The 23,028-nt window shown below is 37.8% G+C and overlaps 1 protein-coding gene across 2 annotated transcripts in view; it reads left to right on the top strand.

Annotated features, from left to right (window-relative positions):
• The window catches only part of syt6b (synaptotagmin VIb), a 58,954-nt gene that overhangs the window by 19,179 nt on the left and 16,747 nt on the right, over positions 1–23,028 (top strand). For both annotated transcript variants that reach the window (XM_079858207.1, XM_079858206.1), the window contains exons 2-7: positions 7,909–8,287; positions 8,695–9,271; positions 12,169–12,289; positions 12,492–12,663; positions 12,756–12,906; positions 13,010–14,145. In XM_079858207.1, the coding sequence (XP_079714333.1) occupies positions 7,909–8,287; positions 8,695–9,271; positions 12,169–12,289; positions 12,492–12,663; positions 12,756–12,906; positions 13,010–13,081 (1,472 nt within the window). In that variant the 3' untranslated portion in view covers positions 13,082–14,145. The remainder of the gene's footprint in view (positions 1–7,908; positions 8,288–8,694; positions 9,272–12,168; positions 12,290–12,491; positions 12,664–12,755; positions 12,907–13,009; positions 14,146–23,028) is intronic.

Genomic DNA, 23,028 nt, shown 5'->3' on the forward strand with positions numbered 1-23,028 from the left:
CTGTGACAGATGAAAGCAAAATATAGCCTTGGTTTGCAATTTTGCAGCAGTGACAGCAACACTAATGGCGTTAAACTCTTACTTCTCAAGTAGCAGAGTTAAAATAGAGGGTGGGATATGTCTAATGGACAGGTTTCTATGGATACCAGGTTAGATTTGAAGACACTTGAAGAGAAGTTAAAAGGAAAAACCCTGGGGCTTTGGATGCTGTCTGTCACTGGTACCAAACAAGCCTTAATTAGATGTATTGGTCATAGGAAATGTTCCACTGGATTTGTTTCAGCTTCATATGGGAAACCAACAACACATTTAAATCTCATTCATGAAAAAAAAAAAAAAAAAACCTCTTTAATATTACTCAGCCATGGTAAATGATACTAATACTTGATCAATGTAGTACGGAGCCCCTGAGGGGACCTGTGAAAAAAAAAAAAAAAATAGGACTTTCGCGTGCGCACGAGAAACTTTCGCGTGCGCACGAGAAACTTTCGCGTGCGCACGAGAAACTTTCGCGTGGGCACGAGAAACTATCGCGTGCGCACGAGAAACTTTCGCGTGGGCACGAGAAACTTTCGCGTGCGCACGCGATAGTTTCTCGTGCGCACGAGAAACTTTCGGTTTGCATTATAGCGTCATTAATACAAATGTGGAAATATGGATGATGTATATATCATTTATGTTGTTGTTTGACATGTTTTGAAGTGTTTATTTTAGCAAAAATCTCAAGCAAGGTGCTATTAAAGACAAGACTTAGAGGCATATTTTAGTCACAATTCAAATAATTGTATTAACTTTGAATATACTTTGAATAAACTTTGTATTTGTATGTGTATTGATAAAAAATAAACAACAGGCTAATAATCTTCTGCTACTGAGATGAAGGAAACATTTTTTTAAAGAATTAAAGTTCACAAGATTGCTATTTATCTTGATCAAACTGTTCCGTCATCAGCTCTTCCTCAGTTCCGCACTGCAGAATAAAATAGTCATCCTCTGCTGCAGTTGTACGGATTCTTAACGCATTTATTGCAACCACATTTCATCTTTTTCTCATCAAACAACCAGATTAACGAATGCTTCGACACAACCCGTACCGAAGAGCCTAGACAGGTCTTTCTTCTGTATACTGTATACAGGGTGAATGACGACTGTTGGCCTACCATGGTCGCCCTCGTCAGTAAGTTTTAAATAATAATAATAATAATAATAATAATAATAAATTAAGATATAAATCAATATAATTCGTTGTAAATTAAATATTTTAAACAATAGCTACAAAAAGGTAATAATTGACTGTATAGTCCTAACGTTCATGCATGAACTGTCATTCAGACTTACTGTCTAACAACCAGAGAACAGAGAACATCAGAGATATTAAAATACATACTCTTCTGAGTTTTATGATGTAGGCCTTTTTTTTATTAAAATGTATCGGCCTATAATTTATATCTCAAGGATGCGAGCTTGTGCGTGGCGCACTCAGTCATGTTGAGAGGGAAACACGCATTATATTATTAGGCTAGTCTATTCAGAAATAGTGTAAAAGACCTGTAAATAAAATACAACATTAACATTATAAACACTATTAATAACATATAGGCTATGCGTATTTTACTTCCCCATAGCCAAATCCTTAAATGAATGGAATTAGAAAACAACAAGAAATGAAAAATAAGTAACCACTTATAATAATAATAATAATAAATACATAGTAGTCTATAAAAATAGCCCATTGTGTCCTTTATTACAAACAACTTTTAGCCTATTTTAAACGCCAAGCCTAAACGAATTTATTTGAATCGAAACTGAAACTATAGGCTACCGCAAAGTTGGGTTCGCGCATCTTTCGTTCGGTCCAAAGTTTAATACTGAACAGGAATTAATAATCATTTAGGCTAATAATGAACCGGCTGTGATGTCAAGTTAATGGCAGAAGTGAACCGATGTTGTTAATATCGCGATTCGCCGGCGCCATCACTTGAATTTGTTCCTTGAATTTCTTTCTTTTTCAAAGGCATGACATTTTGTAGTCATTTTGAATGTACACAAATAAAAATATACATTTTACTGTTTCGAATGACAGAGTATGAAACGATAAAGTATTAAGTTATTTCCCCAACTGAGGAACAAATTAGGAACAACTGTTCCCCAACTGAGGAACAAACTAAATGATTATTAATTCCTGTTCAGTATTAAACTTTGGACCGAACGAAAGATGCGCGAACCCAACTTTGCGGTATAGTTTCAGTTTCGATTCAAATAAATTCGTTTAGGCTTGGCGTTTAAAATAGGCTAAAAGTTGTTTGTAATAAAGGGCACAATGGGCTATTTTTATAGACTACTATGTATTTATTATTATTATTATTATTATTATTATTATTATAAGTGGTTACTTATTTTTCATTTCTCGTTGTTTTCTGATTCCATTCATTTAAGGATTTGGCTATGGGGAAGTAAAATACGCATATGTTATTAATAGTGTTTATAATGTTAATGTTGTATTTTATTTACAGGTCTTTTACACTATTTCTGAATAGACTAGCCTAATAATATAATGCGTGTTTCCCTCTCAACATGACTGAGTGCGCCACGCACAAGCTCGCATCCTTGAGATATAAATTATAGGCCGATACATTTTAATAAAAAAAGGCCTACATCATAAAACTCAGAAGAGTATGTATTTTAATATCTCTGATGTTCTCTGTTCTCTGGTTGTTAGACAGTAAGTCTGAATGACAGTTCATGCATGAACGTTAGGACTATACAGTCAATTATTACCTTTTTGTAGCTATTGTTTAAAATATTTAATTTACAACGAATTATATTGATTTATATCTTAATTTATTATTATTATTATTATTATTTAAAACTTACTGACGAGGGCGACCATGTTAGGCCAACAGTCGTCATTCACCCTGTATGCAGTATACAGAAGAAAGACCTGTCTAGGCTCTTCGGTACGGGTTGTGTCGAAGCATTCGTTAATCTGGTTGTTTGATGAGAAAAAGATGAAATGTAGTTGCAATAAATGCGTTAAGAATCCGTACAACTGCAGCAGAGGATGACTATTTTATTCTGCAGTGCGGAACTGAGGAAGAGCTGATGACGGAACAGTTTGATCAAGATAAATAGCAATCTTGTGAACTTTAATTCTTTAAAAAAATGTTTCCTTCATCTCAGTAGCAGAAGATTATTAGCCTGTTGTTTATTTTTTATCAATACACATACAAATACAAAGTTTATTCAAAGTATATTCAAAGTTAATACAATTATTTGAATAGTGACTAAAATATGCCTCTAAGTCTTGTCTTTAATAGCACCTTGCTTGAGATTTTTGTTAAAATAAACACTTCAAAACATGTCAAACAACAACATAAATGATATATACATCATCCATATTTCTACATTTGTATTAATGACGCTATAACGCAAACCTAAAGTTTCTCGTGCGCACGAGAAACTATCGCGTGCGCACGCGAAAGTTTCTCGTGCCCACGCGAAAGTTTCTCGTGCGCACGCGATAGTTTCTCGTGCCCACGCGATAGTTTCTCGTGCGCACGCGATAGTTTCTCGTGCGCACGCGAAAGTTTCTCGTGCGCACGCGAAAGTCCTATTTTTTTTTTTTTCACAGGTCCCCTCAGGGGCTCCGTAAGACTTCATTATACCCTGAACAAAAAAAAAAAAAAAAAAAAACGGAAAACACAATTTTTTCGATTTATTAATTGTGATCTAACAAAATTGTGTTTCTCTATTAAATTTCATTTCTTCATTTCTTTGCTTCCAATTACTATAATTCTCTAAAATGTTCAATCTACTAGATTAAATTATGTAGGGCAAATGTGGTCCAATCCAGTATGATCAACATAATTTTTGTTTTAGACTTTACTGAAACCATATAAAATGTTTAATTGGTGAAGTTATGTTTGTGTAACTGGATTCATGTGGAACCAATGTACATAATTACAGTGAACTTGTAAATGATATTATGAAGTAAAACAGTTTCTACTCAAAAGTAGAAACCAATGTTTACAGTCTGAATAGCCTACACACTGAAAAAAATGTTTTGCACTCATGTTTTTAAGTTAAGTTCACATTAATGGAATTAGGTAAAAATCGATTTAACTAAGTTATGTAAATTAACAAATTTAAATTAAACGTAAATTTAACTTGGCCAGTTAGAGTTTGTTGAGTAATTTATACCATATTTGAAGTTTACTTTGGAATACTCTGTTTCAAGTTCGCTTTACTCACTTTTTGTAAATTTTACTCAAACATGTATCACTGAATTAAGCCATTTTTTATCGTGTACGTACGGTAAACAACAGTAGATTTCTTGTTGCACTTTGTAAGACAACATATCTACACAATATAAGAGGTACCATAACCCCACTGAACATAGAGGCCTCAGGTACACAATAATGGTTACAATCAGTGGATAGTTTTTATGAATGGGTTATTTTGAGTAGAAAATGAACTGCAGATGTCACAAAACAGCAGGTTAATAAACGTAACAACAAAAGCAATGATAAATCATTATTAATTATTCATGACATATGTTTTGCTTGTTCAAATTGCCACTAGTATTACTGAGGAGAATGTAGTACAGTTATATATTTTTGTTTGTACATGTAAACTGGATCATTTACATCACTGCAAAGTCTCTGAGGCCTTTGTAGGATTGCAGTTGGTTCTTGTTAATGCACTCCGGCTTGTGTGAGGTGAAGCTGTCAAAGCGTAAACAGTGTAATGGTTGTGTAACCTTGCATCACACCCATTAATATTTCATTTGCGGCTGAAAAGAGTCTAACTGTTGAGAGGCTAATACGTCTCTGCGTATCTGGTCTGATGAGGGTCCAAGTAACCTATGAACTTAATATCCTTATTGGGTAACACTTTAGATTACAGCCTGCAAAGTTCTGCGTGAGTAAAACAAATTTACAGCGTAACTTTCGGTAATTATAGTGTACCTATAAATACATAGGTATAAGGGACCAATATGTAAAGTTTGGGGAATAAATGGGTAACAACTAGGAAAATTAACAAATTATTTATACTGTAAGTATTTTAGAACTACTTATTCTACTATTGATAGGCAACAATCTTAAGTTTGGGAGCAATTTAGCAAAAACATACACTGTACCTTTTTGTAATAATAATATAGCCATAGGCTTTTTTTTTAAAGTTTGGTCGTTCATGTTTCAAGGCAAATAAAACTTGCAATTTTTTTAAATACTCCTGTTCCATACAGGGTAAGTGGTGTTTGTTACCCTCTTGTTCCATGTAGTTACAGGGTAAGTACAATAAAAATACATACACAATCTGATATCACTGACTCTGAAACCTTTATCTGGAAAGCAACTTATTTCAAAACAGATTTACAAAACTTCTTATTCATTTAAAACTAGTTTCTTTTTTTTTTTTTAGATCAACATTTCATTTCAAATGCTAACAGCACACTTGTTTTTTTAAAAACAATATATAATAGTAAAGTCCTGGTAATTATAACTTTGGTCATGTTGTTTATTTTTCACAAGACCTAGATATACAAAAGCAGCCAACTATACACATGAATTGTCTCTGGCGCATTTGCTCTGCTATATTAGACTGTACAGAAATCAGAAACGACACATGTGCAATTAACCGACGAATTATTAATTTTGAGTATCCAGTGCATGTGCGTTGTACGTTCGTAATTCTTTGCCACGAAGTCTCCCAAGTGGCCGATTTTGCATTTATTGGCACATTAATTATATTGTCAAGTTGTTTATGTGCTCTCAGTCCCCCAGTAGCATAAGCGAATAACTATGAGAGTGTGATTGAAATGAGAATGTACATCGATGCCGCACCTGTTTGTTTTCTTGGTTGCCAGCCAAGTGCTCCATCCCTGAGAGGCGTGCACTCCAACGCATTTGTAATAATCATAAAAAATAGATCTTTTTTACATCCACTCAGAGATATAATTGTTGCCGTCGAGGAGGAATTTGACCAATGACCTGCTCTTCTTGTATGAAGAAGTCTGTAATTACATTTAGCTCATTTGCAATTCCATCTGGAAGTTGGGTGCACTTCAGTGTTAATGCTGTCTACCCGACAGTGTCGAGAAGTTTTTTTGCAGTCTAACGATTTACTCATTACCCTGTAATATTGCACACTAGAGGTGGGTTTTAAGAGGCCCATTTTGAAGGCGTAAGAACCAATTGCTGTCCATATGAAGAGGCAAACTGACTGTGCATCATACTGAATGATCATATACAACTATGTTGTAGGTTGTATTCTCAGCATGTGCTGATTAATATTTATGTGAGTGCTTTGTGGTGCTTGATCAAGACGTGTGCTGCAGTCATGGAATGATCAGGATATTTGTTTTTTAATTAACTTCACCACAGGATAAAGAAAGATATTTCGTTGAAATATGCTGTTTTAGTAAACCGATGAATGCTGACATCAGGTTTTACGGAGATGCATGAAAGGCTAAGCCATTGATAGCACCTCTACAGGTTCTCTTTGATGTTTAAGCTGCTCTTTTTTCATCTAATTTATAAAGAGCTGCTTGCTGTTGCTGATTTTGTATGCCAAGGCTCAACAATAAGGATGGTCCGCTGGCTCAGGGTCAGTGTGAAAGAGTTTCGAGCTAGTTGAAAAAAAAGACTTATTTACCTGTTCAGTTTCCCAAAACCATCGTTAGCCCCTGCTGAAAACTCCAGCATTGCTGGTCAACAGCATAAGGTATGTTTTGCATGCTGGGACATTGTTTTGCAATGTACACAAGCTCTTTTTTACTGGTTTTAAATGATTTGTGTAAAGATCTTTTGAAACAGGAGACAATTCCTTTGAAGATTTGAAACGTTTTACCAGTTTGATAATGTAATCATAACTAAAACCATTTTAAAAAATCCGTTGTACTTTCGGCAGAGGGAGCAAAAAAATTACTAAGTTACAAAATCAATAAATCATGTTTTAACCTTATATTGTTTTCCTTTATATCATTAATGTGTTAAATATAGAAATATGCCAGCAAAAACAATGCTTGTGCACAACACACTGCTTACACTACAGCTCTCATGCTGTAAGAAGCATAGTTTCTTGTTAAAAATGACGTGGACTTTAATAGATTATTTTGGGCACAATAAGCAAGCTGACATTCAATACATTATATGTCTTTATACCATTTAAATATATACACATTTTAATCTATATATTTTAGCATGTCAACAATCAGTGCCATGTATGAGGAGTGTGCATGTGCCAAAATGCGCAAGGGATCCTCAGACTCAGAGTATAATGTATGAAGGAACCCGCAAAGAATCGAACATCAAATAAAGTAAAAAAACAAGGAACAAAAATAATGTAGTAGTCTCTACTTCATTACAGCGGCACGTCAGAAAAATTATGTTGTGGAGAAAGCTGCTGACTCAATTAACCACATTTATACGGGAGTAAAGTGTACAAATGCTGCATGTTATTGTGATTAGTAAATGAATGGGTTTCTGTTGTTTATGTAAATTAACTATAATAATCTTAATACATTAATTGCAATTTCGAATCGATTAATTTGCAAAAGTTATCACTCTGCCACCTGCATTTGACAAGACTTTGGTGGTTATCAGTGAGTTTTGTCGAATTTGCAAAACTGTCTTGTCACCACCTTTGAAAAGCTATCAGTATTGTTTTGCATCTTATACTGTCGTTTTCCAGAAAGTGTGTTTATGAATTTATAGAGTTATATTTTTAACTGTATAATTTCCAGCCTGCAATTAGTATATCTTTAGCACTAGTTGGGTCAACATACAGAACTTTGAAACGATTAGTACACTTTATAATTGTGTAGTTGATGGAAAAGTATCTAGAAGTCCGTTATGTGCATTTTTTTCAATGTCCCCTTCTGTCCATGTTGTATCTTCTGTCCAGACATTTCCTTCAGTCTCCTGCTGCTTGTATTTGCGGTGTGTGGTTTGGCCCTGCTGGGTGTCATCAGCGTCGCCACCTGGAAGCTGTGCTGGATGCCCTGGCGCAGCAAAGTGCTTTCCTCTAGCGCCACCGCCCTTGCCCCCACCCGGCCAGAGAGAGACCAACACAGAGAAGAAGGTCACGGTGACTACTACCCAGCCCTTGGAGACATTATGGCATCAGACAAGCTGAAGGATCCTGGGAACTTTCTGGAGGCGGCAGTGAAGATTAGTCATACGTCGCCAGATATCCCTGCAGACGTGCAGCTGTCCATGAAGGATCATTTGCTGAGACGTACGCGTATCTCACGGCAAACAACCGAGCCGACCTCCTCTAACAGGTCAGTGTTCTGGAAGAATGAAGAAATGTTTGTGTCTGAAGACCTTCATATAGGTCATCACGGTTTACTGTATATACAAAGCCATTATGAGGTTAGTTCCAGTCATTCCTAATCATGTTAATACTTCGGAAATCTCGTAAATGTCAGACACAATTAGACCTGAAGGAGGTCTCTGGGTTTTTATTGACTACAAAAAAGGTCAGATGGTGGAAAACCACTTTAACTCCAGAGTAAAACCATATTTAGAGGGAACATTATGGGAACCTTAAAGCATATCCAGAATTATCACCATCAATTTGCATTTGATCACAGGTTGTAATTCAAATGTAGATTAGCACCTGGTGTGCTTTTTGTGAAAGAACCACTGCATCAGATCAGGATGCCAAATTTTGTCTGATTGTTGCCAGGCATAGTTCCTTCAAGAAGCACCTTCCCAGGCAGATGCACCATGTCACCAGTCTGGACCGCGGAAGTGATTTTTTAGACGTGGAGGACCATCCCATCTGCACCGCTGCCTCTCTTGGACGCATCCAGCCGGAACTCTACAAACAGAGCACGGTGGAGGCAGAGGAGTCATCTAAATACGGCACTGATAAAACATGCGGCAAGATCAACTTCTCCCTTAAGTATGATTATGAGGGAGAGCTCCTCCTCGTCACCATCCTCAAGGCATTCGACTTACCCGCGAAGGATTTGTGCGGCAGCTCCGATCCTTACGTCAAGATCTACCTGCTCCCCGACCGCAAGCGTAAATTCCAAACTCGCGTGCACCGCAAGACGCTGAACCCCACGTTTGATGAGACCTTTCAGTTTCCGGTCCCATACGAGGAGCTGGGGTCCAGAAAGCTCCACTTGAGTGTGTTTGACTTTGACCGCTTCTCACGGCACGATATGATTGGTGAGGTGATCCTGGAAAACCTTTTCGAAGCTTCAGACCTCTCGCGGGAGACATCCATCTGGAAGGACATCCAGTACGCCACTAGTGTAAGACAATTCATCCTCTTTACAACTTAGTGAGTCCAGACCCCACTGGTGATTTATCACATTAATGTGGCTTATGTCACATTAATGTGACCCTAATGATTTGGCTTTTTAAATATAGGAATACACTTGTATTGAGTATTTCTGAAAACACAAACAGTGAATAATTAGATGATTCATAGACTGTGTCCTATGGGGTGTGATATGGTAATTTGTCGAAATTGTAATTACCAAACATGATAAACTGTGCAATGTATATTAAGTACTAAAAATATCAAGGGCCATAAACAAAAATTAATGCTTTATTATATGAGAATACTGAGTCTGCAATAATCTAAGTTCTGTTATCATTTACTCACCTTAATGTTGTTCCAAACCTGTATTACTTTCTTTCTTTTGTAGAATAGAAAAGTAGATATTTTCAATAATGTCTCAAATGTTTTTGTCCATATAATGAAAGACAATGGGGTCCAAAACAAAATTAGATCCCATTTACTTTCATTGACAAAAAAAAAACCACTGAAACATTTTTTATTTTTTTTAAATATCCTCTTGTGTCCCTTTTTTCTTTACTATAAACTGAAGCATTTATTGCCAACTGCTGTTTTTTTCAAGGTCAGAACTTTTTTGTGTAGATTTTTTTACCATCTGATTAAGGCAGTATATTTAATTTATGTAATATATTTAGGGAAATAGATGCTCAGTGCCCTGAAATTCCAAAATAAGGCCAGACTATCTGGCTTTTCTAACTTATACATCATATTAAAGTTATTTTGGTGCAGCAGGACTCTTACATGTTAAAGAGTGTAGTGTTTTGAGTTTCAGGTTTGTATCTCTTCTACTCAGAAGGGGGTTTCTGGCATAGACATTATAGGCAGTCGCCTAAGGTCCTCTAGGGCAAAGCTCTCAGACGCTCTACTTCTGTATCACTCACCTGCAGCAGTTTGACAGCAATGTGCAGCACGCTTTCAGTTCCACCCAACACTTTCTTTGAAATTGAAGTTTTCCAAACAACTTTTCAAAACTTGTCTAGTCTCACCCAAGGCACCATTGGAGTCAAAACTGCCATTGCTTCTAGTTACACTTGACAGAGGTTACTGTAGCTATTTACTGCCTCTCCAAATCAAATAAATACTAGAGCTGATCTCGATTCAAAGTCAAACGCCCCATTCTATTAAACCTTTAACAAAACCACACCAGAACATTCAAATCTGTGTTTGCGCTGCCGCTGACCTAGAGAAAACAGTTATCACATATTGCTACAAAACAACCTTTCTGTTACAAATATTCAAATTATCACAGAAGTACTGGGAAAGTTTTTAGTTAAGATACTAACATTAATGTCTACGGTAGCAATTCAAATAGATTAAATAATTTTTATGAGTGAGTCACTGAATAATTCGTTCAAACCGATTTGTTTTAAATAATTCATTGAAATTAAATAAACAATTTTAAATAGATTGCAGCAATTAACATTTTTGACTGAAATTGAAGTAAATTACATGTTTGTTTTTGTTAAGTTGTCTGTTCAGAATTGTGGTAGAATTGTGAAACAATTGTGATTCTCAATTTATCCAGAATCATGCAGCTCTAATATTAACTGTACAGTTTAATATATAAAAGCTTTTATTCATCAGAGAAAAACATTCCTATTGTTATGTAAACTTTTGTTAGTTTAATTGCTTCTATTGCTCTCCTCATTTGTAAGTCGCTTTGGATAAAAGCTTCTGCTAAATGATATGTAAAATAATGCTAATTATATCACTGATACAGCCACGCAAACTGCAGTTCAACTAACTAGTCTTACTCTGTGACTCGAGACATTTCTGTCTATAAGGTAATCATACTGTCATCTCACTATGGTATTGTGTTCAGCTATAGTGCTGTGATAAGGCATATGCATTCACATGATTGATTATAGTATATGCTAGAGATCACTGAACTCAGTAGATGAGCTGTCAAAAGGCTAAAGCTCTCAAGATGGGTTAAATGTGGGAGAAAGACCTAAGGAGTTGTGATGCACTCACTCAATACATTTCATCTGAATGGTCTATCAGATCCATTTATTAATGGCCGTTGGCCCTGGTTACAATCAATTGATCTCTAGATTTCAGGCTTGTTGAAGAGACTTAGTAGTACAGCATACAACCACATTTAGATGTGGCAGTGAATCCCATAAATTATCATTGTATTTGTCTACAGAATACAGGACTGACTTCCAAACTTCTAAAGGAAGATAACCCTGATATATTAGGTTTGAAACATTTTGGTTTGTCACTACCTGAGTGAATTCAGTTGTCTGTTCTGTAAATTACCAAACTGATAGGAATTGTTCCTAATGATTTTATGTCCCTATCTTTTTCATAAAACCATTATTATGTGAATTTGGTTCTATTCAATGCATCAGTTTAAGTAAGAATGTTTTTACAAAGCATTTTCGCTCATAGAAAATACTTTTAAATAAAAATGGTCTTCAGTGTCACGATCCTTGAGGAATCATTCTAATTTGCTGATTTGATGCTCAAGAAACATTTCTTATTATTATCAATGTGGAAACTGTGATCCATTTTTTCAAGATTATTTGATTATCAGAAAGCTAAAAAACAAAGAACAGAACACCTTTTTTAACATTATAAATTACTTGAAAGTCATTTTTTGAACAATTTAATGCATTCTTTCTAAATACAAGTATTAATTTCTTTCAAAAACAAAAAAATCTTACTGACCCCAAACATTTGAATAATGTACAGAATTGGGATTAAAGGAATTTAAATTTGTCATCATTTACTCACCCTCAGTTCGAAATACTAACATAACTATGAATATTAGTAAACGTAGCTATTTATTTGTAATGATGCCATGATCTACTGGATTTTGTGTGTCTCCATTTGATTCTGCAGGAGAGCGTGGATCTGGGAGAGATAATGTTCTCTCTCTGCTACTTGCCAACTGCAGGGAGACTCACACTTACGGTCATCAGATGTAGGAACCTCAAAGCCATGGATATAACCGGTTATTCAGGTATGCTGCTGTCTTTTATGTTTGTGTCTTTATTTTCTTTCATCTGTCTGCTTGGCTCCATTTTTATACACTTGGACAGTCACATTTATCATTGTCAGCAAGCGAATTACAAGTCCTTTCATCAGACATTTTCAGACCATGAGAAGACAAGGAGAAAGATACGTTTAGAAATTAGCGTCACACCTCCCTGCTCTTTTGGCAGATCCGTATGTGAAGGTGTCACTGATCTGTGATGGGAGACGCTTGAAAAAGAAGAAAACTTCCATAAAAAAGAACACGTTGAATCCAACATATAATGAGGCGATAATATTTGACATTCCCCCAGAGAATATGGATCAAGTCAGCTTACACATATCAGTTATGGACTACGATCTGTGAGTGTTATTCAATATCTGATATTTTCTCTGTACAAATATTATGTTGTCTATGTGCTTCACAATCTATTCCTTATTCTCCTGGTGTGTAGAGTGGGACATAATGAGATCATTGGAGTCTGTCGTGTAGGGAGCCATGCTGAGGGACTTGGGAGAGATCACTGGAATGAGATGCTCGCTTACCCTCGAAAACCCATCGCTCACTGGCATCCGCTCGTAGAGCCCAAGAAGTCTGAGAAGGAGGTGACTGTCTGTCCTTAAACGTTTCCAGAGTGGAAAAGTACATTTGCATTTCAACATTTAAATCTCTCCCTCTCTTTCCTATTGTTTTCCGTCTCTCTTTTAGTGGAAGACTCGCACCGCAAGCTTTGACAGTCAGGGGTCTTGTCCATCTCCCAGACTCCCTTCCAGTCCATAAGTGAGGGACGACTTCTCTCTACATCTTTAAGCCAAGTATCTCCCAGGGACTGATGGTGAGATTTAAGATATGTCCTTTGGCATCATGTGACACAACTTATGTCTGTGTGGACAAGCAGTTGGAAGAAAGAGGGTGCTGTTCAAAACTTTTCACAGTGCAACTGAGCCTAGCCAATTTTGAGCTTTTTTTTGTCTGGATGGAAGTGTTGCTCGATGGAAGTGAGGAAGAGGTTGAAAGATATACACTTCAAGATGGATTAAGCTCCCCACAGGAGTAAAAGGGTGTATTTGTTAATTTATATTGGTAGATGTATATTATATTTTAATTGACATTATAATAGTACGAAGATATAGTTTATTATATATTTAGCCATAATCCTTCTAGTTCTTTTTTGTCTTCTTTGAATATAAAATACATGTGTTTAGAGATTATGAATGGAGAGATACGTGAAGTCCTCAATATGTTCAACCTATTGAAATGTATTAGCCGAACTGTATATTGTTTACAGAGCAGAGATATTCCATTGATCTTCCTTTTATTTGTGAAGTAGTGAAACTGTTCTGCCACCAAAAACGCCAATGCCAAGAATGATTTTGATCCTGTCTGCAAATTTCTCTTCCTGTGTAAACTGTAAAGGTTTTGCTTTGTTCTTATTTAAACATTTAAGTTTCTGATGGTTCTTTCTATGGGTATTTTGAATAATTTACCGTATTTTTGTTCAAACAAGTTCAGCTCAGTTAAATGCAGCCATGCACAGCTTTATCCTGCATCATCCATAATGTACAACTGGCTAAAATCATCATAATTTCACCATGCAGTAATTGTAGCTTCCAAAGTATAACCATAATGAATAGCAAGGGTTGTGTGTCAGATCCAAAGGACGCAAAAATCCATGGCTTTCTAACAAGACTTGAAATTATATCCATATGTAAATTAGAAGCACTGTTTTACAAAGACCAATTTTGTATTTTACATAAAATGTGACAAATGTTCATTGTTCTGTATTTTTCCTGTTACCTTTGAGGTGTTTTCTCTTCAGATAACATGATGTAATTTGTTGACTGGCTTGGATCCCAGCTAACAAAAATATGTTCTAAGAACGTTGTGGGAACGTCGACTTGAAACGTTCTTAAAATGTTGAAATGTCCAGTTTGCATAACGTTGCTGGAATGGTATTTTAATGTTAGAAAAACATTGCTGGAACGTTAGGATAATGTTGCTGGAACGTTATCTTAAGGTTAGCATAACGTTGCCGGAATGTTAGCATAACGTTGCTGGAACATTGTCTTAAGGTTTACATAACGTTGCTGGAACGTTATCTTAAGGTTAGCATAACGTTGCTGGAACGTTAGCACAACATTGCTGGAACATTATCTTAAGGTTTGCATAACGTTGCTGGAATGTTATCTTAAGGTTAGCACAACATTGCTGGAACATTATCTTAAGGTTTGCATAACGTTGCTGGAACGTTATCTTAAGGTTAGCATAACGTTGCTGGAACGTTATCTTAAGGTTAGCATAACGTTGCTGGAACGTTATCTTAAGGTTAGCATAACGTTGCTGGAACGTTAGCACAACATTGCTGGAACATTCTCAAGGTTAGCATAACGTTCATGGAATGTTATCTTAAGGTTAGCATAATGTTCATGGAACGTTATCTTAAGGTTAGCATAACGTTCATGGAACGTTATCTTAAGATTAGAATAACGTTAATGGAACGTTATCTTAAGGTTAGCATAACGTTCATGGAACGTTATCTTAAGGTTAGCATAATATTCATGGAACGTTATCTTAAGGTTAGCTAACATTGCTGGAACGTTAGCACAACATTGCTGGAACATTCTTAAGGTTAGCATAACGTTCATGGAATGTTATCTTAAGGTTAGCATAACGTTCATGGAACGTTATCTTAAGGTTAGCATAATGTTCATGGAAAGTTATCTTAAGGTTTGCATAATGTTGCTGGAACATTATCTTAAGGTTAGCATAACGTTGCTGGAACATTAGCACAACATTACTGGAACATTCTTAAGGTTAGCATTACGTTCATGGAATGTTATCTTAAGGTTAGCATAACGTTCATGGAACGTTATCTTAAGGTTAGCATAATGTTCATGCAACGTTACCTTGAGGTTAGCATAACGTTCATGCAACGTTATCTTAAGACTAGTATAACATTGCCAGAACATTGGCATAACGTTGCTGGAACATCATCTTAAGGTAAGCATAACATTCCTGAAACGTTCTTTCCCCCAAAATGTTATTAACAATACAACATTCAAAGAACATTAAAATGTCCACTTTCTTTCAAGTTAAAATGTTATTTTAAGGTTAGAAAAAAAATTCTGCAGAATTTGTACAACTTTATTTTTTATTAACACAACCATGTGAATTATAAGTGCACACTTTTACAGCACATCAAAAAGTAGAACATTTCATATGATTATCATACATTTTTAAACGCTACATTATAGCTTAAAAAAACAACAACACATATTTTCATATAAGCATTTAAATGTAATGAAAACGGTGTTTAAGGGTTAGTTCACCAAAAAATTCTGTCAGTAATCACTCACCCTCATGTTATTCCAACCCCGTAAGACTCTTCAGAACACAAATTAAGATATTTTTGATGAAATCTGAGATCTGGCTCACTCCTCAATAGGCTTCTAGGCAATTTTATTCTGGCGAGTTTATCAAGTGACGACAATAATTTTTATGCACAAAAAAACAAAATAAAGACTTTATTCAACTATTCATTTTCTTCCGTATTGGCTTCTGAGTGACTTCACTAGTGCTGGGAGAAAAAATCGATTCACCTAGGTATCGTGTTGTTGTTTTTTAAACGTTCTTAAAATGGATTATTTCTTTATTACAGAATCGATATTAATTGAAATTCAAGTTAGAGACGAGGTTGACCGAAGTAAGTCTCTTCGTTCCAACAAAGGATGAAATGTGTTGTTAAATTTCGAGTGTCGAGTAACTTAATATCCCTTTCAATTGGACACGTAAAAGCGGCGTGAGATTGAATGCATTGATAAGCCATCACGCTACTCATATACTGGGAGAGAGATAAGACAATAGAGCTGCACGATTCATCTTTAAAAAAATGTGATCTCGATTCAAACACCCACACAATCTGCTTCCATTTCGTCTGTCTATTAAACCCTTGACAAAATCATATCGCAACATTTAAAGCTGTGCTGACCCGGAGAGAGTCGTCATGAAACAGCTTCACAATCAGTCTTTTCAACCTCATAGTATCATTATTTCTGTGATGCAATAGGCTAGTTCAAATTATCATAGAAGTACTAGGATAAAAGTTTAAATTTCAAATATAAACACTGATGTTTATGATAGCGATCAAGATAGAGTAAAGCCCCAATCACACCTAACACGTTTTTCCGGTTCGAAAACGCGAGGCACACAGCACTGCCCCAATCACACAGAACAAGCAGTGAACTGCGTTTTTTGTTGCTAGGCGAACACAGAAACAGCTGTCCTGTCAGTCAAGTAAATGTCAAATCAGACTTTTATTAACTTTGTTTATTTTCTGTTAACATTGTGATAGTTACGATTCGTGAAGTCGTTAAGCTCCTGGTAACCCGCAAGAGCACCACAAGTTTATCTTCCATCATCGCACTCTCTGGCGTCCAAAACAACTGTAGCTTTCATCACTACAATGGAAGACCCGCCTCTCTATTCATTCGGTTCGAGTTGATTTTTTTTTCAACTCAATCATATATTAAAGAGAATGTAGTACTAACTGTATGATGCTTCTGAAATAAGTCAGAAAGATGAGATGAATTGTTTTTGTAAATATTACTCATCTTATACATCATGTAGCCTATACAGTCTGTAAAAGTGTGATTTAACATTTTCTGATGGTCTAGTGTTAAAAATAAAATAAAAATCGCAATATCGAATCGCAATTCTTAAAAAAATATTGTAATACCAGCAGTATCAGCACCCAAGTATCGTGATAGTATCGAATCGGGAGATAGTTGTATCGTCCCAGCCCTAGAGTTCACGAGAGCAGCGAGAACTGAGAAGATGACGCAGATGGGACTCGATGTAAATTTCACTTTTGTGAACTCACTCAGAGGCTCACACATAAGAAAATGAATAGTTGAATAAAGTTGTTATTTTTGCACACAAAAATAATTGTCGTCGCTTGATGAACTTAAGGTTGAGCCAGTCACTTGGACTATTTTAACAATGTCTTTACTAACTTTCTGGGCAGAATGAAATTGCCTAGAAGCCTTTGGAGGAGTGAGCCAGCTCTCATATTTCATCAAAAATATCTTAATTTGTGTTCTGAAGATGAACGGAAGTCTTGAAGGATAATTCTGGTATTTAGCACTTTGAGTCTCTTTTCTGGTTTGTTTTGGATGAACTAGAGTGGTGGACACAGAAATGTTGACGATGGGTCCTGTCTCGACTTTTTGACTCGTTTAGAATCGCCTTTGAGCGCTTCAGAGTGGCTGTCTATGGGCATGCACGAACATGTCCTAAAAACAACCCTTAACGTTCGTTTTCAAAACTGTGCAACTCACCGAGTGGTTAGTGGTGTTCGTTGATGATTAAAAACAAGTAGCGTAGCAAAATACAGTTTCTGTTGTGTTTTATTTGCCATTCTGTAAAATCCCATTAATTTCTGTTGGAGGACTCATTGCTCGTTGATATTACTGCGCTACCGGGAACGGAAAAGATGCTTCAGACTCAAATATCGAGCGGAAGTTTATACTTTGTTGTGAGCTATCTGAAAAAATAGTATATTAGTAAATATATAGCAAATAACACGGATTGAAATCATACATTGTGCCGATATATTTGTTTTTAATCATCAACGAACACCACTAACCACTCGGTGAGTTGCACAGTTTTGAAAACGAAAGTTATTAGGTTTGTTTTTAGGACATGTTCGTGCATGCCCATAGACAGACACTCTGAAGCCGTCAAAGGCGATTCTAAACAAGTCTAAAAGTCGAGACAGGACCCATCGTCAACATTTCTGTGTCCACCACTCTAGTTCATCCAAAACAAACCAGAAAAGAGACTCAAAGTGCTAAATACCAGAATTATCCTTTAAAGGGACACTCCACCTCTGGAAAGATGAATGTGTATTTAAATTGGGTCATTTATGTAGAAGAAATGTGAAATAGGGCTGTGCCGGTAAACTTGACAACTGCACCACCGCGGTTGTAAAGCGCCACCGCGGTGGCTGAGGAGTACCGGCGGTGGTTTGCCAAAAAAAAAAAAGTTTGTATGTAAATGCTGTTTTACATTAATATTATGACACACAAAGCTTTGTTTACAAAATAAATAATAGGTTAGCAATTAAATGTTATATCGCAGCCATGGAAAAGTTTGAATTCATGAGAGAGTTGTGCGTGAGTCCATAAATTTAAACTTTGTCGGCTTTGAATTCTGGTTTGCGATCTTCACCCGATAATCAGTGAATTTAAAAATATTCCATTAGTTATTCCATATAAAAAGTTGAATTGTCTACTTTTAAACAAAACAATTCAAAACGAAAATAAACCGACTAGCATGTTTATGTAGTCCGTAGTGTGCAATTCTCTAGGCGCGTTCACTGCGAAGATGACAAGTGAGCAATGTCAACTTCATCTTTGCAGCCCGACACTGACACACAAAAAAAAACACTTTATTAATAAACAATTCAAATGTCTCCTTGCTATATTTGACACGTTCATAATCATTACGGTTTGTGACAGCTGTTATGTGCGTTATTGGCAGCGTCACACACATGAACGCGTCAACCGCATCAGCACCAGAACATGGAGATTTTATTTTAGAGAATGATCACACAACAGACATTAGAACATAATCGAATATAACTCATAACGTTGCTGGAACGTTAGCACAACATTGCTGGAACATTCTCAAGGTTAGCATAACGTTCATGGAATGTTATCTTAAGGTTAGCATAATGTTCATGGAACGTTATCTTAAGGTTAGCATAACGTTCATGGAACGTTATTTTAAGGTTAGAATAACGTTAATGGAACGTTATCTTAAGGTTAGCATAACGTTCATGGAACGTTATCTTAAGGTTAGCATAATATTCATGGAACATAATAATCAGTGAATTTAAAAATATTCCATTAGTTATTCCATATAAAAAGTTGAATTGTCTACTTTTAAACAAAACAATTCAAAACGAAAATAAACCGACTAGCATGTTTATGTAGTCCGTAGTGTGCAATTCTCTAGGCGCGTTCACTGCGAAGATGACAAGTGAGCAATGTCAACTTCATCTTTGCAGCCCGACACTGTCACACAAAAAAAACACTTTATTAATAAACAATTCAAATGTCTCCTTGCTATATTTGACACGTTCATAATCATTACGGTTTGTGACAGCTGTTATGTGCGTTATTGGCAGCGTCACACACATGAACGCGTCAACCGCATCAGCACCAGAACATGGAGATTTTATTTTAGAGAATGATCACACAACAGACATTAGAACATAATCGAATATTCAAAAATCGTGACTCATCCCTGCATGGAATCTCTTTTTACTTTTCCCATACTTTCACTCGTGTCTCACCCATTTCCAAAGGGGATTATAAACGTTTCTTCCTTTGTTCGCTTTTAGGTCGATTATTTTCGTATTCTTTACTGTGCAGGCTAAAGTAGAAAAACCGCTGTAGGACAGATATAGCCTACATTTTTTACATGAACGTCAAATTCTTTTCAACACAGTTTGTGCTTGTTATTAGACATATTGGTATAGGCGCGTCAAGTTCATTTGTAAAGCGCGTTTCACAAGGACGGGTGATTTTAGTTTGGCTTTCTCTGGCAGCGCGCAAACATAACTTAAATGTCTTATCCATGTGGAAAATAAAATAATCTCCTCATACCTTTTACAAGTAGAAAACCTGAAGATATCAGAAAAGAGATCGATGGTCTCTTTCCTGCTCGTGTCCCATATCCCTCTCAAAGCGCAGAGCGGTAGGCTATATCACGCGTCTTTGTGTGGAAATAGTAGTTAGCAGACTAATAGTAGTTAGCAGACTAACTTTTTTTTTATGCATGCAATGGGATTAATCATAGCATGCTGATGAATGATGTATAATAATAATAATTAATCTGCATTCCCTAGTTTTGCACTGATGTAACAAGACTGACAGTGACACAATAAGACCTCATGTTAGCAAAATGTCTTAATCTTTTAACTCTTAAAAAAAAAACTATTAAAAAACATGTATGTTCTTTAATGTTTGATTATAATTTTACTGTATTCACATAGGGATGGGATTTGATAAGATTTTATCAATAATAATGCCACTGACGATTCTGATTATCAATCCAATTCGTTAAAGGAGAAGTTCACTTTTAAAATGAAAATTCTGTCATCATGTACTCACCCTCATGTTGTTTCAAACCTGTATGAATTTCTTTCTTCTGCTGAACAGAAAGGAAGATATTTAGAAGAATGTCAGTAACCAGACAGTTTTTGGGTCCCATTGACTTCCATAGTATATTTTTTTTCCTACTATGGAAGTCAATGGGACCCAAAAACTGTCTGGTTACCGGTACTGACATTTTTCCAAATATCTTCCTTTGTGTTCAGCAGAAGAAAGAAATTCATACAGGTTTGAAACAACATGAGGGTGAGTACATGATGACAGAATTTTCATTTAAAAGTGAACTTCTCCTTTAACGATTCTCTTATCGATTCTTGATAGCACTGTGTGGAAAAATGTTTAAAATGCTTTAAAAAAAAGTGGTTTTATTTATTTTAAAGTTTAAGCTTGAGTTAGCAAACTGTACTTTTTATATAATTTATGTAATAAATAAAACCTAAAGTGTTACTGATTAGTTATACACCGATTCAGACGTCTCCTGAGTTCATTAAAATGAATCGGTTCAAAGGAGTCATTAGTTCGCGAATTGGACGTGTCGTGCGCGTTGTGTGATTATCCCAGCAGTTAGGACATGGAAATCCAAGTTCTCTTACGAGAGGTTCTCTCGTATTGCGTAGTTACTACGCTACGGGAAAGCCTTTCTTTCTCGAGATACTGAAGCCAAAAATTATCCTTAATTTTTATAATCTTGTCAACGCAGTGCGGCAGCCTGCAGACCTAGGGCAGGCTTACTAGCGTGCCCATTGGCTGCCCTGCGGCAACTGCAGCAGCCTACCGCTGAGCCCTTGGCGTGACGTCACGACCAATGAGCGCGCTTGGCGCGCTTAATGCGTCACAGCCCGCGAAAAGGGGTGTGGCTTAGCGTATAAAAGCGGGGCTCGGAGGCTGCTTCTCTGATTTCTGTCTTTTCAGCGAAGCTCTACGCATCGCTGCTCTCTGAGGAAGCCGCCGTCGAAACAAGCGACCAGCACGCCGAGGATCTCAGCCTGAGGACGCCGGCCGCCTTCGCCGCCTTCAGCTTTCCCTGCCTGCTTCGCTATCCGGCGAATATATCCTTTTACTGCTCTGTGTTGTATGTGTTTGTGTGTTCGCCCCGCGACACACTTTGCATCTAAAAGAGCGCGAGGCGTTGTTGCAAATGCCTCGCTCATCCTGTGGCTCGTGCAGAGCCGCGCTCAGCGACGGAGACCGCCACGTGATCTGCGCTCTCTGCCTGGGTTTCGACCACGCAGCCCGCGCCCTTCACGGGCGGCTGCGAACAGTGTGAGGACTTGCCGATGTCGACCCTGCGGGCTCGACTCGCCATGTTTCACGATCCTCCACCTTCTCCGGCTGCCTCTTCCGGGCCGCGTAAGAAAAAACGCCGCTCTCAAAGGCCTTCCGAGCCGGTGGTTATAGCTGAGCGCTCGCCGGAGCCCCTCCCGCGAGCCTCGCTCTCTCCTTCTCCCCCGCCCTTCACCGACGCGCAGCGGCCGGCCTCTGCCCGCACTGCCGTCGCATCAGGGGGTGAAGCAGACCAGCTGGTTACTCCCCTCTGTCAAGCCGCGCAAACGGCGCCGCTCACAAGGGATGTCAGAACGGACGGTCACGGGCTATAGCTTCCTTTACGTTACAAGGAAGCTACCCCCCCCCCCCCCCGGATGACGCACGCCCTCTCCCCCTCTGTTCGAGCCGCGCAAGGCGCCGCTCACAAGGGATGTCAGAAGTAGACGGTCACGGGCTGGCTTCCTTTACGTTATAAGAAAGCTACCCCGCGCCTCGGTCGCGCGCGTCACTCTCCGGCCACCTCCGTTTCTCACACATTTCTCAGTCCCCTCCTAGCTCAGGCGACTAGAAATATCTATATTGCAGTAAACGAGCCTGTTGTTATACACGCACGCCTGCAAACTAACGATGTCACAGCACATGATGACATCTTCCCGCTCTCTCTCCCTTTGTTCGAGCCGCGCAACTGCGCCGTTCTCAAGGGATATCAGAGCGGACGTCACGAGCACCGGCGAAAGGAGGAAGAGAGAGTGATTTCGTCCCGCTTAGGCCGGACTTCCTCCAATCCTCGCATATTTCTCAGTCCCCTCTAAGTTCAGGCGGCTGGAAATACTAATACTGCAGTAAACGAGCCTGTTTTAATACACGCGCGCCTGCAAACAAACGCTCGGTCATATGCTCGCACTGACTGGAAGCTCATGTGTGCCCCTGTGGCTCAGTGGCAGAACATTAGGCTTCCGCACCAGAGATCCGTGTTCGAATCCGGCTCTGGCAGCAGAAAAACTTTTTTTCTGCTTGCTTCTCCGAGTTCGCGGCCAGCTTTCTTACATACAGAAAGCAAACCCGCATCTCACGGGATACATATTTCTCAGTCCCCTCTAAGTTCAGGCGGCTGGAAATACTAATACTGCAGTAAACGGGCCTGTCTTAATACACGCGCGCCTGCAAACAAACGCCGAAACGAAACACGACGCTCGGTCATATGCTCGCGCTGACCGGAAGCTCATGTGTGCCCCTGTGGCTCAGTGGCAGAACATTAGGCTTCCGCACCAGAGACCCGTGTTC

This window comes from Squalius cephalus (assembly GCF_949319135.1).
Source record: "Squalius cephalus genome assembly, chromosome: 22".
In the NCBI taxonomy this organism is placed as follows: Eukaryota; Metazoa; Chordata; class Actinopteri; order Cypriniformes; family Leuciscidae; genus Squalius; species Squalius cephalus.